Source organism: Cucurbita moschata, unplaced genomic scaffold, assembly GCF_002738365.1.
Source record: "Cucurbita moschata cultivar Rifu unplaced genomic scaffold, Cmos_1.0 Cmo_Scf00024, whole genome shotgun sequence".
In the NCBI taxonomy this organism is placed as follows: Eukaryota; Viridiplantae; Streptophyta; class Magnoliopsida; order Cucurbitales; family Cucurbitaceae; genus Cucurbita; species Cucurbita moschata.
In genome coordinates this window covers 1,966,553-1,980,138 of record NW_019268540.1, presented here as the reverse complement: position 1 = coordinate 1,980,138, position 13,586 = coordinate 1,966,553, and the positions used below count along the sequence as shown (strand labels likewise).

At 34.0% G+C, this 13,586-nt stretch overlaps 2 protein-coding genes across 4 annotated transcripts in view; one reads left to right on the top strand and one right to left on the bottom strand.

The window, feature by feature from the left end:
* Nucleotides 1-3,006: 3,006 nt before the first annotated feature.
* Nucleotides 3,007-5,515, top strand: LOC111460644 (protein indeterminate-domain 2-like). Its single transcript, XM_023103851.1, has 3 exons — nt 3,007-3,192; nt 3,269-3,665; nt 4,473-5,515. The coding sequence occupies exons 1-3, from the start codon at nt 3,075-3,077 to the stop codon at nt 5,413-5,415; spliced, it is 1,458 nt and encodes a 485-aa protein (XP_022959619.1). The 5' UTR covers nt 3,007-3,074; the 3' UTR covers nt 5,416-5,515.
* A 1,510-nt stretch (nt 5,516-7,025) lies between these two features.
* Nucleotides 7,026-13,586, bottom strand: part of LOC111460965 — a 13,466-nt gene continuing 6,905 nt past the window's right edge. Inside the window, exons 11-19 of one of the 3 annotated variants that reach the window (XM_023104357.1) lie at nt 12,117-12,204; nt 11,633-11,943; nt 11,246-11,361; nt 11,049-11,142; nt 9,535-10,043; nt 8,821-9,448; nt 8,522-8,625; nt 8,121-8,256; nt 7,026-7,057 (exon numbers count right to left, since the gene is read on the bottom strand). In XM_023104357.1, the coding sequence (XP_022960125.1) occupies nt 9,978-10,043; nt 11,049-11,142; nt 11,246-11,361; nt 11,633-11,943; nt 12,117-12,204 (675 nt within the window). In that variant the 3' untranslated portion in view covers nt 7,026-7,057; nt 8,121-8,256; nt 8,522-8,625; nt 8,821-9,448; nt 9,535-9,977. Of the gene's footprint in view, nt 7,058-8,120; nt 8,257-8,521; nt 8,626-8,820; nt 10,044-11,048; nt 11,143-11,245; nt 11,362-11,632; nt 11,944-12,116; nt 12,205-13,586 lie in introns of all 3 variants that reach the window. The other 2 variants (XM_023104355.1, XM_023104358.1) reach the window with 2 other exon arrangements.

Below are 13,586 nucleotides of genomic sequence, written 5' to 3'. Positions count from 1 at the left end.
TTTTTTTTTTTTTTTTTTTTTTTTTTTTTTTTTTTTTTTTAATTTTTAATATGTTTTTTATTTTTGCCTTTTTATTTTTGTCCTCTTATATCTTTTCTTCCATAAATAATTTTTTTAAAAATAAAATTCTCTATACTCTTGGCAGTTTGTCATGATAATGTCCATTCTTTTTTTTTTTTTCATTGGATTCTTAAAATTTTTATTTTATTTTATTTTATTTTATCTATTAATAAATTATTGGGTTTGTAATATTATTTCTAAATTTCAAGCTATTTTTTTATTATTATTATTAAAAAAAGTTTAATTTTAACATGATTTATTAATTCAAATTGTAATATTATTTCCAAATAAGTACATAGTTAATAGTAGTTAAATAAATAAATATATATAATTAAAGAAATAAAAATTTAAAAAAACAATTAGTAGTATTTAATTATAGAATCAATATCTAGGTTAACTAATATTGGGATTATAGTTAATTATCTAAATGAATTGTTGATTTACTTAATTAATAATTATGGCATAAAATTAAAACTATATTTGTTAGTGCTGTTATTTTTTACAAAATAGTAATAATAATAATAATACTAAAGTTAATTAATATGGGCTACATTATTAATTACACAAACTTAGAGGACTGAATGTAAAATAAATATAACAAAAATTGTCTCGAAAATAAATAGAGTTAAAATATGGGCTTAAAAGCAAGAAAAAAAAAGGAAAGCTTAGGTGGCAGAATCTGGCAATAGGAGAACCCGTGAATAAGGGGTGGCCCGCATTCTCTCTCTCTCACACACACAAAAATGAAAATGAAAATTAATAATAATAAAAAATTAAAAAAAATTTAAGAAGGAATTTTATTTTGCAAATCAGTTTTTTTTTTTTTTGTAAATATTTAATAATTTGGAGCAAAGGTTATTTTTTATTTTTTATTTTTTACCGTACCAAATTTACTCAAAATATTTTACCTCCATCTCCATTGGTCAAACTGACCAAGTTTATTTTTTAATGGTCATTTTGGGTATATTAACGAAATAAATGTTCGAGTTATTAAAAAATATAGAATATTCATTCATTCTTTAGTAGTTATACGTTCAAATCTCCACTGAATACAACACGTAGAGATGACAAAGTGTTTTTTTTTTAAAGGGACTTTTTTTTAAGCGTCGGTTTATGATTAAAGGTGAATAAATGAATGAAGCATATATAAATCCGACCTTATCGAAAACGAAGAATATACCCTTAAAAAGTCCTACAAATGAAACACACATAGGATTCTTGAGGATTTTTAAGGGCGTAAGATATAGGCAAACGGGTCCCTTTTAAAAATCCTTCTTCACTTTCTCTCTCTAATTTTCATGCATGCAACTAGGAGAGAGAAAGAGAGTGAAAAGACAAGTGTACCCTTTGGAAAAGGTGGGAGATTGAGCTCAAGTTTAGGGAAGTATGGTGCATGGGGGGAGGGCAAAATGGGGATTTTGTGTGGCTTTAGAATTAGGGTTGGAATAAAGAAGGTTGAGAAAAGGTAAGAAGAAGAGGAGGCCTGGAAGGCTCCCTCTCGGTGGGGTTAGCTTCATCGCTTTCACTGCAACTGCAACGTTAACTTTTTTTGAGATCCTACATCACTTAGAGAGAGAAACGAAACATTATTTTAAAGTTAAGAAATCCTCTCTCTAACAGATTCGTTTTAAACTTTTTGAAGGGAAGTATGAAAGGATGAGTCCAAGGAGAACAATATTTGCTAGCCGTGGATTTTGGCTCTTACACCGAAAAAAAGTTATAAACCCGATAATTCTCGAGGTCGGATATGCTCATTTCAGCTCAAAATCATTGCATGGAATTGGACTTTTTGGAGATTGAAACCTAATGAAAATAAAATGATTTCATATGAAAAGTGAAAAGGCCACAGAGAGAGAGAGAGAGAGAGTAAAAGAAATAGAGAAAAATGTGAACTTTTTTTAAATATTATTTTGGATGGGAAGAGAGAACATAATATGATCATAACGGAAACAGTGGGAGAGAGTCAATCAATGGATCAATCATGTTAGGTTTGTTTGTGGGGTTTTTATGACTTTGAGAATTCTTTCTTTTCCGACCAAATTCAAGGGACGGTATCAGAGTTGAGATTCAAATCTTTGACTTTTTAGTCGGTGATGTATATTTTAGCTCATAAAACTATGCTCGAGAATTTAAATAGTACTCGTTTTTGTTTTGATATCATTGTATTCAAATTAATACCCTTTTGAAAGATGGATTAATTAGAACAAGCAATCATCATTATCAAGTAGCTTTGAGAGGCAACAAAAGAAACAAAAAAAAGCAATGTTTTGAGAAACTTGGGTTCAAGCTCTCTCTTTCTATCTCTCTCTCTCTCTCTCTCTCTCTTTCTATCTCTCTATCTCTATCTCTCTCTATCTCTATCTCTATCTCTCTCTCTATCTCTCGCTCTCTCACTCTCTCTCTCTTTCTATCTCTCTCTCTCTCCTTGAAGAATTTCTTTTTTCTTTTAGCTTTTTTGGTGTTTTTATAGACTTTTTCCCATCTGGGTCTCTCCTTTTAATCCTCATTCTCTCTTCTTCCCATTTTGCAGCTTCAAATCTCTCTGTCTCTCTCCCTCTCCATTGAAGAAGCCATAGCTGTTAATCTTGAGAAAGCTTATTCCTTTGAGGGTTTTGAAGAACAAGAAGAGAGAGAGAGAGAGAGAGAGAATCAAGACATATCCTCCATGTTTTGATGTTTTGTTTTGTTTCTTGTCGTGTTTTTTTCTTCTTCTTCTTCTTCTTGTTCTTCTTCATAATCCAATTCTCATATGTTGTAGCTAATTAAGGGTTATCTCTCTTTCTGAAACCTTGGGCTTTTCTTGTATTAATATCTCTCCCTCTCTCCATTTCTGAAAAAGGGTTTTGATTTTAATATCAACAACAAGAACAAGAGAGAGAGAGAGAGAGAGAGAGAGAGATTTCTTTCTCTCAAACCCCCAAAAAAACAAAAAAAAACAAAAAAAAGACCAAATTGATTCATCAAATTTTGGTATTTTGTGTTGTTTTTATCTCTTGGAGTTTTCTCCAAAAAAAATGTTTGCTACAACAATGTCCAATTCAACTTCTTTGTCTGAAGAAGCTACTGTCTCTTTAAATTCTCTCCTTCCACCACAAAAGATCAAGAAGAAACGAAGCCTCCCCGGAAACCCAGGTACCAATTCCTGTTTTTTATCATAAAAATCCAAACTTTTTCTTGTTTTAATGCCAATCAGAGCTGTTTCTTGCAGACCCAGATGCTGAAGTGATAGCACTTTCACCAAGAACACTTCTTGCTACGAATAGATTCGTGTGTGAAATTTGCAACAAAGGCTTCCAAAGGGATCAAAATTTGCAGCTTCATAGGAGAGGCCATAATTTGCCATGGAAATTGAAGCAAAGAAACAGCAAAGAAGTGAAGAAGAAAGCTTATGTTTGTCCTGAGCCATCTTGTGTTCATCATCATCCTTCAAGAGCTTTGGGAGATCTCACGGGAATCAAAAAGCATTATTGTAGAAAACATGGAGAAAAGAAATGGAAATGTGAGAAATGTTCGAAAGTTTATGCTGTTCAATCGGATTGGAAAGCTCACTCCAAAACTTGTGGCACTAGAGAATATAGATGTGACTGTGGAACCCTTTTCTCAAGGTAACAATCCAAATCCAAATTCAAATTATTTGTTTTTGGTAACCCAAAAGGATTGGTCTTTTGTTTTGGTTGCCAAGCCTTTAGTGTCTTTTATTTTGGCAAAACTTTCAAATTCCACTTGATTGACACGTTTTTTAAGGAAAAACATTGCTCAAAATACATTGATCTTTAATGGGTATGGTCTAAATTTGTGAAAAAACTATGAAATTTTAGTCAAAATACGTTGATCTTTAGTGGGTATGGTCTAGATTTGTGAAAAAACTTATGAAAACTTGAAATTTTGATCAAAATACATTAATCTTTAATGGGTATGATCTAGATTTGAGAAAAAATTATGAAATTTTCATCAAAATACATTGATTTTTAATGGGTATGGTCTAAATTTGTGAAAAAAAAACATGAATTTTGGATCAAAATACATTGATCTTTAATGGGTATGGACTAGATTTGTGAAAAACTTGAAATTTGGATCAAAATACTTGAAGGGTTTGCAAAGATTGTTCGAGTAATGAGAAAAAAATGAAAGGTTTTGAGTGAATTGATTATGAAGAAATGGAAGGGATGGTTTTTTAAGGATAATATTGGATCCGTGACTCCTTTGTATTATTGTGTTTGAGAGAGCTCTGAAATTCTGAACCATTCATCATTATCAAAACTGCAACAAAATCTGATAGTTTATCTCACCTCCGGATTCTTTGTTTGCATGCATGAGCTACAGCGCTCTAAAATTAACCTAAAAAAAAGTGGTCCTTTTGGGATTTCAATTTGTGCTAATCATTGCATGCCAAATCTTTTGTGTTTGTGTAGGAAGGATAGCTTCATAACCCATAGAGCCTTTTGTGATGCTTTGGCTGAGGAAAGTGCACGGCTTTCAGCTAACCAATTCGTCGTTGCGGCGGAGGTTGAGGCGGTGGCGGAGGGTGGGGCGGCTACCTCCACCGCCTCTGCCTCCGCCCAATCTCTCTTCCCTTTTGGTAATCTTAATCAATTCCCTAGCTCTTCGCTGTCACGGCCGCCACAAACTTATATGTCCCTTAACCCTTGGGATAATCCCCAAAACCCTAACCCTAATCAAACCCACCAAATTATCAAGCCAGAAGACTCACATTCTCACCATTTTCACCAAATTCCAACTTTGCCCCTCGCCGGCTCCTCCCCAAGCACCGCCACCAACAACCCTTTTGGTATAATTCAAGACCACCACCGCCGCCATCATCCCCACCACCACCAGAAGGCAGGCTCTTCATCCTCCTCTTCCATGATAGCCTCACCGTTTAGGAACCTCCACGTGTCGGTGAATCCTGCCATGTCAGCTCATCTATCAGCCACTGCCTTACTCCAAAAGGCTGCAACAGTTGGGGTTGGAGCTGTGAAATCCAGTCAGCATCAACCCGAGTCAGTGGGCCATATGACTCACTTCAATATGCCTGACATCCCCGAGTTCGCTGCACCAACTCATATGGACTCGCTGACTCATCAACTCGGCCCCGACTACGCCACGTGGCAGAAGACAGATAGACTGACCAGGGACTTTCTCGGTTTGACTGGCGATGGGAACGGCGGCGGAGGTGGCAGTGGAGCGATGCAGGTTAGCATGAGTGTCAAAGATATGCTAACGTACGCAGGAGGATTGGAGATTTTTAAACCTCATAATAATAATAATAATAATAACAATAATAATAGTAATAATAATAATCATAGTGCTTTTGGTTTTGCGGAGCCAGCTGCCAATGAAACTTGGGACTGCTGAGTGAAACGATGTCGTTTTCGTGAATTTTCCAATGTGTTCAATTGCAATTTCTCTCGGGAGATTATTAAATTTTAATTAATGTTTTCTTTTTTTGCTTTCATATTATACTCTTAATTTGCTCTCTCTCTATTGTGTTTATTTTACAATTTATTTTTATTTCTATCGCTCGAGATTCATTAAATAAACATATAAGAATTTTCGAGGGCTAAAATTATATCTAATCTTGAATACTTATTAAATAATTAAATTTTAAATAATTCAAAATAAAATAGAGAAAAAAAGAATTGAGTATGATTAAGAATTGACAAAGAATTGGTAGGTAGTAGGAGGTTGTGATGTTAATTCAACTTAGCCTCACCATAATTATGGATTATTATTATTATTATTATTATGTTTTTTAAATATTTATTATTGGAATAGAAAGAAACCCAGAGGAAAAGGGAAACAAAATTATTAAAATATATATATATATATTTTTCTTCCCGTGATAATGGAATGATGGAACTTCATGAATCATGGAAAATAATAGTTGCATGCATTGAAATTACTAATATACCCTTGTTAATGTAACTTATTTACGGTCAGAGACCTTCGAAAGCTCTCTGCCCTACCCTTTGTTTGAAAGACGTAATATGAAAAGGATGGGGCAAAAAAATCCTTGTTTGACTGAAATCACCACCTTTTCTTTCCTTTTTTTTTTTAGTGCAAACTCTTACTCCGGTTGGTTCGTTTGCTGTATCGGTATGTATTAAGATCTCAATTCATTAATTTCAAAATTCAAAATATTGAAACGTTGAACTTTTAATTTTTATGATTTTAGAAATTTGAAATTACTCTATCATTTTTGACATCTTTTTTTTGTATGTGAAAGAAAGATGTAATAAGTTGGTGTCTTCCAAAAATGTCATAGGAGAAAACTACCAAACCTTAATCAAACCCAACAACACATCATTTTGAAACGACTTTACTAATTATTGAAATCAAAGTGTACCACATAATTCATTAGAAAAACTAAACCAAACCAAAATTGAGTTCATACTACAGGCGTTCAAACCTAATTTAAAATCATTATAGTTATAACGTGAAATATCGTTTTTAGAAAAATACATGAATTACATCATAATTATTAAATTTTAAATGTAAACTTGACTAAACCAAATAAAATTTGAAAAAAATTAAAAATTTTGCTTGAAATACCGTAAGAAATGAATCTCTAACAAAACTGGCTCATCTTAAGTTCAAAGGTTTAAATCTTCGTACCTGATATTTGTTGTTTAAATTCATGCCTGGTCGAGTTTTAAAAACACTAAAATTAGTTAAAAGTTGTGTCGTAATCATTTATTTATTATTATTATTATTATTATTATTTTTGTAATGTGAGCAAAAGCAACCTAAACCAAATGTGAGACAAGGGAATAGGAAAGGAGGGGGAAGAAAGAATAATGGCATGCGGAGAGAGAGTGGAAGTGTCGGTGGTGGGAACCATTTGGTGTACTCTTTGAGAGCGACGATGTGGGTTAGGGCCCCATCGCCCCTAATAGGGGACCCCAAGGCCAGCATTTCAAGGACAGCGATGCCACTCTCTTCTCCTCCTTCCTACCTCTTTTTTTTCAAATCTTTTGTCATTTTCATGTGTTTTTACCTGCAAAAGATGTAAAAAATTAATTTTACTGTTACGAACCTATCTCTGATTCGTTTTGTTTTTTCCTTCAAATGTGCAGCATATGAATTTGAAGTACGGATGCTTCCCTCCCTGTATATGTAAGGGATGTCAAGAAATCATTGATGTGTTGAGTTGTCAAAGGGATTTTCATTGAGGGGCCTCACAAGGAATCCATTTTCAAACATCTTGAGTAAATTGACTACCACATTATCATTGTTTTGACCTTTATATTATACTCTCTCTACCATGTCCTTTTGTACTGGGAAAGCAACAAAAACTTCAATATGGTAAATTATTTGTGACTATGGCGTATGAGCTTGTTAATTTGTTAGCTAGTTAAGAGGCCGAGGCATGTTATATGCATCATCTGAGCATGAGTTTCGTGCCTCGTGAGATCTAAGTTGATGATTTCACTACATAGCTAATGGAAAAGAGGCAATTTTAGTCATATGATTGGATATCATGGATGAGTGTTTTTCCAAAGGGACTTCTTAGTTGTGGGATGTGAAGCTAGGCAGAAAAAACAAATAAGGTCAAGTTTTGGCAAAAGCAAAAGCGAATGACAATTTTAGTTAGAAAAGAGAAAGAGGCTCGGAGACCATGAAAATGGATGGCAAGATGACATTATTTCACTCACTCCATGGGTTGAAATTCGAGTTGAAAAGATCAAATCCCAAGAATTTCTTTTTCTTCACAACTTTTCAAGAGGTACTAAGGAAATTACAGGAAATATTGTCATAGAGTAGCCTTTTGTAAAGTCAGATGGAGGGGTAGTAAAATTTGGTTGCAAGTGCGAGTCTTTTCTTTTTCTTTTTCCTCTCTTAAAAAAAAAAATAAAGCAAAACTAAGTTGATGATGTTATGTGAATTTGTGCCTAAGTGAGTGATTGTTTGTGGTGGTGGTGGTCCGGAACTTGGGTGCGGCTGCAAACTAAAAACCTAAAGGGGAAGAAAAAAAGAAAAGAAAAAGAAAAAGAAAAGAAAAGAAAAGAAAAGAAAAGAAAAAAAAGGAAAGAAAATGTCAACGGTGATGAAAATGATACCAACGAAGAAGCTCTGGAAGTTTGAATTGCAATCCTGTGGTGAGTCTTTCTTTTTTTTGTTGTTGTTGTTGCTATGAAGGCTTTATCAATTTCTGTGCATATTCCCCACAGCACAACCTTTAGTAGGCAGCTTAACCTGCAATAACATTCCAATTATTGACTTAAACCTTGTCCTTCTCTGCTTTCTCATATAGTCTACTCTACTGTTATCAGATCATCATATCAATCATTGGTGCAATAGACTCTTCAGCATGCTTGAAAAGTAATCAAATACTTTAAAATAAAAAAGGGAGCGTTTTTCATAGAGATTCATGCTCATATTTTATGACTTATTTTTTCAATCTAAATAATTGTGGATAGAGATTTGAACATTTAACCTATGAGTGTCACAGTTTACTCACATTTGAGCGCGCAAAATTTGAATATTCTCCCAAGTTGATGAGGAAAAAGAGCCCTTGTGGTAATGCCAAGTGGTGCATCTACCTTTATATGATTCCTGCAACCACTGTAAAAATGAAGTCAGCTTACTTTGAATAAAAGGGTTTTGGAATTTTTTTTTTTTTTTTTAAAGGAAAAAAGGCACTACATTCAATATAAAAAAAAAATACAAAGCTTATCAACTAAACCAAATAAAAGGTTAGGATATTCACAGAGAAAAAGAGAGAGAGCAGGGAGAGACAAACACAGAGAGAGAAAGAACCTGGGGATTAATGAAAGGAGGGTTTGGCATTATGGTATATCCTAGCTTTTAGAAAGTATGTGCATGAGTTGCAGGATTAAGGTACAATATGCCATTTGCCTTCTAAAAAAGACTGCATCTTTTTTTATCTCCCTCCTGTGCTGCACAAACAGACAAAAAACAAAAAGCTTCTATTCTCTCTATTCCCTCTACCCCTCTCTTCTTGTATTAAAATTACCTGCCCATGTCATCCATCCATCAGGGAATCTCATCTCAACTACCTTTTCCTTTCCCTCTTTTATTCCTTCCAATCTCGCTTAAATACACACCCTCTTTTCTATGCTTTTCTCTCTTTTTTCCCGCCTTATACTGCAGACCTCTATGCTATCCCTAATCTTTTTTTTTTTTTTTTTTTTTTAACAACTCCCCACTCTACAAGAAACGAATATTCACCCCAAATTGTATTTCTATCTAAATCCCTCCACTCTGTTCTTATTCGTTCTAATTAGGCCCATCAGAATGGTTTTCCTATCCTTGTCATCTTACCAAGTTCTGTTCACATACACGATATCCTAGAGGGGAAATGGTCAAAATAGTAGTTGAAAATGAGGTCACTGGCTACGTATCATAATGTACTTTTCAGTCTCACCTGTAGATAAAACAGAAGCTCCTAAGTAATGCTATCATTAATACAGGTACTCTACGACAATTATCACTAATCAATTGCGAACATACCAGGCAAAAGCATTTAGGTTGCCTACTTGCTCCTTGCGTCATTTCTCCTGAATCACTATATTTTAGCTCATTAAACTTGTTAACTAAAGATATTTCATTTCCTTGGCTAGTAACAAATGGGCTAAACTTAAAAGTCCATATGCTCCTGGCTTACTTCGGAAGTTTCTACGGGTAAAATTAGATGAGAAATGGAAGTACTAGGAGCATAAGTTGAAACTTGAATCGAATTGATTTTAAGAGACTTTTTGTTTCCTTCTCTATACAAAATAAGATGGATCTGGAATAAATTACAAAGTAATGCCTAGAGTAGGTAATGATTTACATCATACATAGCTGTGTATAACTTATATGTAAAAGTACCAACTGAGAGGAAAAGCTTTAGAAAATGGATAGCATCGATGTGCTCCAGAATCTGCAGGACCAATTTCTTTATAGGACTTCCTTCAAGATCCCAGATTTGGCCCATTTAAGTTCACTCCCAAATATTTATCCAGCACACTTTTGAACGCCTGTTGCAGAAAATTAAAGTAAAGCTTAATATTTCTAACAAGACAACTTCAAAAAGTAAAGTTTCAAAGCGTTGCAACAGCATATTCTCTGGTCGTGCTTATTTATTAGAAAAGGAATAAAAAAAAGTACAAATGAATATGCAGGCTAGTTGTCTGTTATATGGCGATGAAAATCATGACATTTTTTTAATAAATAAATAAGTCAAAATAAATATAATTCACTACAAGCTTAAAATGGAGTAATAAAGTTTTAAAAAATAGACATTAGTGAGGGTACAGCTAGAAAACTATGGCTAGAGAACATGCGCGTTTATTAAGATTCATGATCAAAATATGCCAAATTCACGCTAGGGAACAGATATGTGAGATATTTAAGGTTGTGAGGAGAAAGAAATCCGTTTAGAAATTAATAATGAATTCTCTCTTCTTGAAACTGAAAAATGCAACCACCATAAAAAAGAAATGCAGTTCCTCGGGAAGCAGCCACAATATTTAATCAGGATCTTTTTCTGAATCAGCTTATGAAACAGTACCTAAATCAAATTTATTGCAAAGGGCTAGCCAGTTTAGGTAGGAGTCAATATGCCAGCTCATTTTTCAGGTCTGCCTGAAATCTACACTGAAATGTCTAACTATTAAACCAAGTAAGAAATTTCACAAGAACAAAAGATGAGCACACAATTGCGGAGTGCTGTTTGTAATTTGAAACCAGCCAAATGTATGGAGGATGAGATAAATATGTGAGAAGAGCTTTTGTAGTTAGCTCATGAGGATGTCTCACTTCGTATTTGGCCCACGAAGATTGCTTTCGAGATCAATAACTATTATTAGCTACTCATGTGCTCAGTATTTTGTTCTTCAAATAGAATAGAGTGGAAAAGAGAAAAAAGAGGATCTAAGGCATATCCACCCTATTACCGAAGTACACAGCTAAAACTATGAGAAAACAGGAACGATATCATGGTTGAAGTAAAAAAGAATGCTGTCAAATAAAGTTATAATGACCTGACGGGCGAAAGACTCTTTGCTATTTAGAATTGCATCCATCACAGCAAACTGATCATCAAATGAACTATAAAAAACTTCGTAGAATCTTTTCCTGAGATGAAAGAGATGAAATCCACAAGTAAGATACTTCCCCAAGCCTCCATAATAATAAGAGAGAAAAAAGAAGAAAATAAAATTGAAAGAATATAATTAACTGGTCCTCCTCGGTGTTTTCTTTGTCCATCTGATCAAATTTTTGAGTAAGAACTTCTGCTCCAACAGGTGAAAGCAAGTGCAGTATAAGAGCCTCGAGAGTTCTTGGGAAGTTATTCTAGATTAAGAAGAAAGTAGAATAAGATGACATGCTAAGGAAGAAACAAAGAAAAGGGAAAGCAAAAAAAGAAGAACAATTCCACACATCTATAACTGACTAAAACTACTACGGAATATATTCATGCATCTATTACAATTACGAGAAACTATAGTTTATCTAATTGGAAACCAGAATCGAATTGGAATAAACTAGTTTCCTCTAGGCCTTCCATGAAAAACAATTTCAAGTTTCAACCTTGTAAATGTAATAGGGGAGCAAAAGAACTCACCGCCATGGTGAGAAGGACCTTCTGAAGAATACATGGTTCCAAATTCCAAATAAAGGTAGCAACTCGATCATTCTCCAAACTATGTAAACTAGTGATCTTCATCCCCTCTTCATCTGCAGAACAATTTGTAGAACTCGACTGAAGGGGTCCAATTTGATCAGAAACGCTTACTTGGTCATGTACTAATGCAATAAGCCCATGCAGAGCCTGGGCAGTGCGGGGTTCAAGTTCATGAGAAGTTTCTTCCCTTGGCTCTTTCTCCCTAACATCCCCACCATCAAGTGCTTGACCCAGACAACGAACACCTTTATCTGGTATTTAATACCAAAGATCAATGAACCAAATTGCCTCAACTACAAAATTTTAAATGTAATTTGTTTGTTCTGATAAGATAATTTAACGTGTAAACTCTAAACTCTCTTCTCTCCCTTTCGAGAAAGTTCAAAATACTATTAAGAAATCTGGAGTGGGAAGAGAACCATACCCATACCTCTGTTATTAGGTACATCACGCTCATGGCTCTTCATGTCATCCATGTCAGCAAGAGAACAAGGCACATGCAAAACTTCGTTCTGTCCTTAATTTTAAAGATGTCAAAACCAACTCTATCACAATTGCCTTTATCGTAAAAAAAAAAAACTCATAATGAGAAGTGAATAATCTATAAATTCTAGTCATACAGTGAAGGATCATAGCTTACAAGTTTTTAAAACATGCACCAGAGTAACTTAAGCTTAAGCACAATACTCCACGAGAAACCCTTTCCAGAAGTAAGGGTCTCTCTCTGATTATAGTTGTGTTTAATTCTTTAGAGCTTCATCAAGATTCCAGGAAATATGAGCAAATATAAAACTCAATCTGGATACTCCTTAGACCACAAAGGTCAAGCTTCTGAAGAACAAAAATATACGAATGGGTCTGCACCCATGGCTGAAGTGATGCAATCTTCTTCAAAAAGTTACTTAATGCAATAATACATCACACAGAATATCCACCATAATTACATTCAAGAGCACCATGAGTTTGGCATATGGTTGGTATATGCATTGTACCCTTTATACTACTGATAGTTGGTTAGGTAAGTGGCTCTATAAATATTTGGGTTTTCCTGAAGATGGCAATCTAAATTTGGGATTGTTTTGAACTAGTTCATGACAGGGTGCAGCATAGCAGTATGGTAGGAAAGAGTGTTTATGAGTGACGCAGATTTAAATTTGATACTTTGATAAGGTACTTATTTATTACATTTCTTTTTTTCAAAAAAAAAAAAAGAAGAAGAAGAAGAAGAAGAAGAAAGAATACAATGGCATATAAAAAATCAAGCCCAAAAGGACTAAATTGTGTGTGTGTGTATATATATAACCAAAACATTTCAATAACCAAAAAAAGAGTTCAAAACAAGGACCGCCTTTAAGTGACCTTTAAAGTAGAAGTTTAAATTTGACACAAAATGTACTGTCCAAAAATCGTGTTAGGCAGTTAAGGCATGTGTGACGAGGGGGCAGCATGGAAAATAAGACCTCTGACAGAAAGAGGTAGAGACACACATGTAGGACAAACATATAGAAGAGCAAAATTTTCAATCAAGTCCCTACCCAAACAGTGTGAGATCCGAAACATTATTTTTTATGCGTTGAGTTGAATATTTATTCTATTCTCTACAAAGACACGAGCGACTTTACTCAATTAAAAAACTCAACTTGGCCGTATCAAAACATTTTAGTAGAATAAGATGAGGTAGTTATTTATCAGTCAAACAAAGTCTAACTTCTGAAAATAGTCTTTCTAAATGGTATGCCACCATTTCTTGATACAATTTTAATGATGTTACTAACTCAATAGGGACTCGATTGATAATCTTTTACATAGGTTAAGGGTCGTCTTCTCTTTTCTTTTCTTTTTTTTTTTTTTTTTTTTTTTTTTTTTTTTTTTTTTTTTTTTTTTTTTTTTTTTT

What these genes read in the sequence shown, in the direction of transcription:
- LOC111460644 (XM_023103851.1), top strand. Translation starts at nt 3,075, where the DNA reads ATGTTTGCTACAACAATGTCCAATTCAACTTCTTTGTCTGAAGAAGCT. An exon ending in AAGCCTCCCCGGAAACCCAG is followed by an intron (nt 3,193 to 3,268) that starts GTACCAATTCCT and finishes TGTTTCTTGCAG; the next exon opens with ACCCAGATGCTGAAGTGATA. An exon ending in TGTGGAACCCTTTTCTCAAG is followed by an intron (nt 3,666 to 4,472) that starts GTAACAATCCAA and finishes GTGTTTGTGTAG; the next exon opens with GAAGGATAGCTTCATAACCC.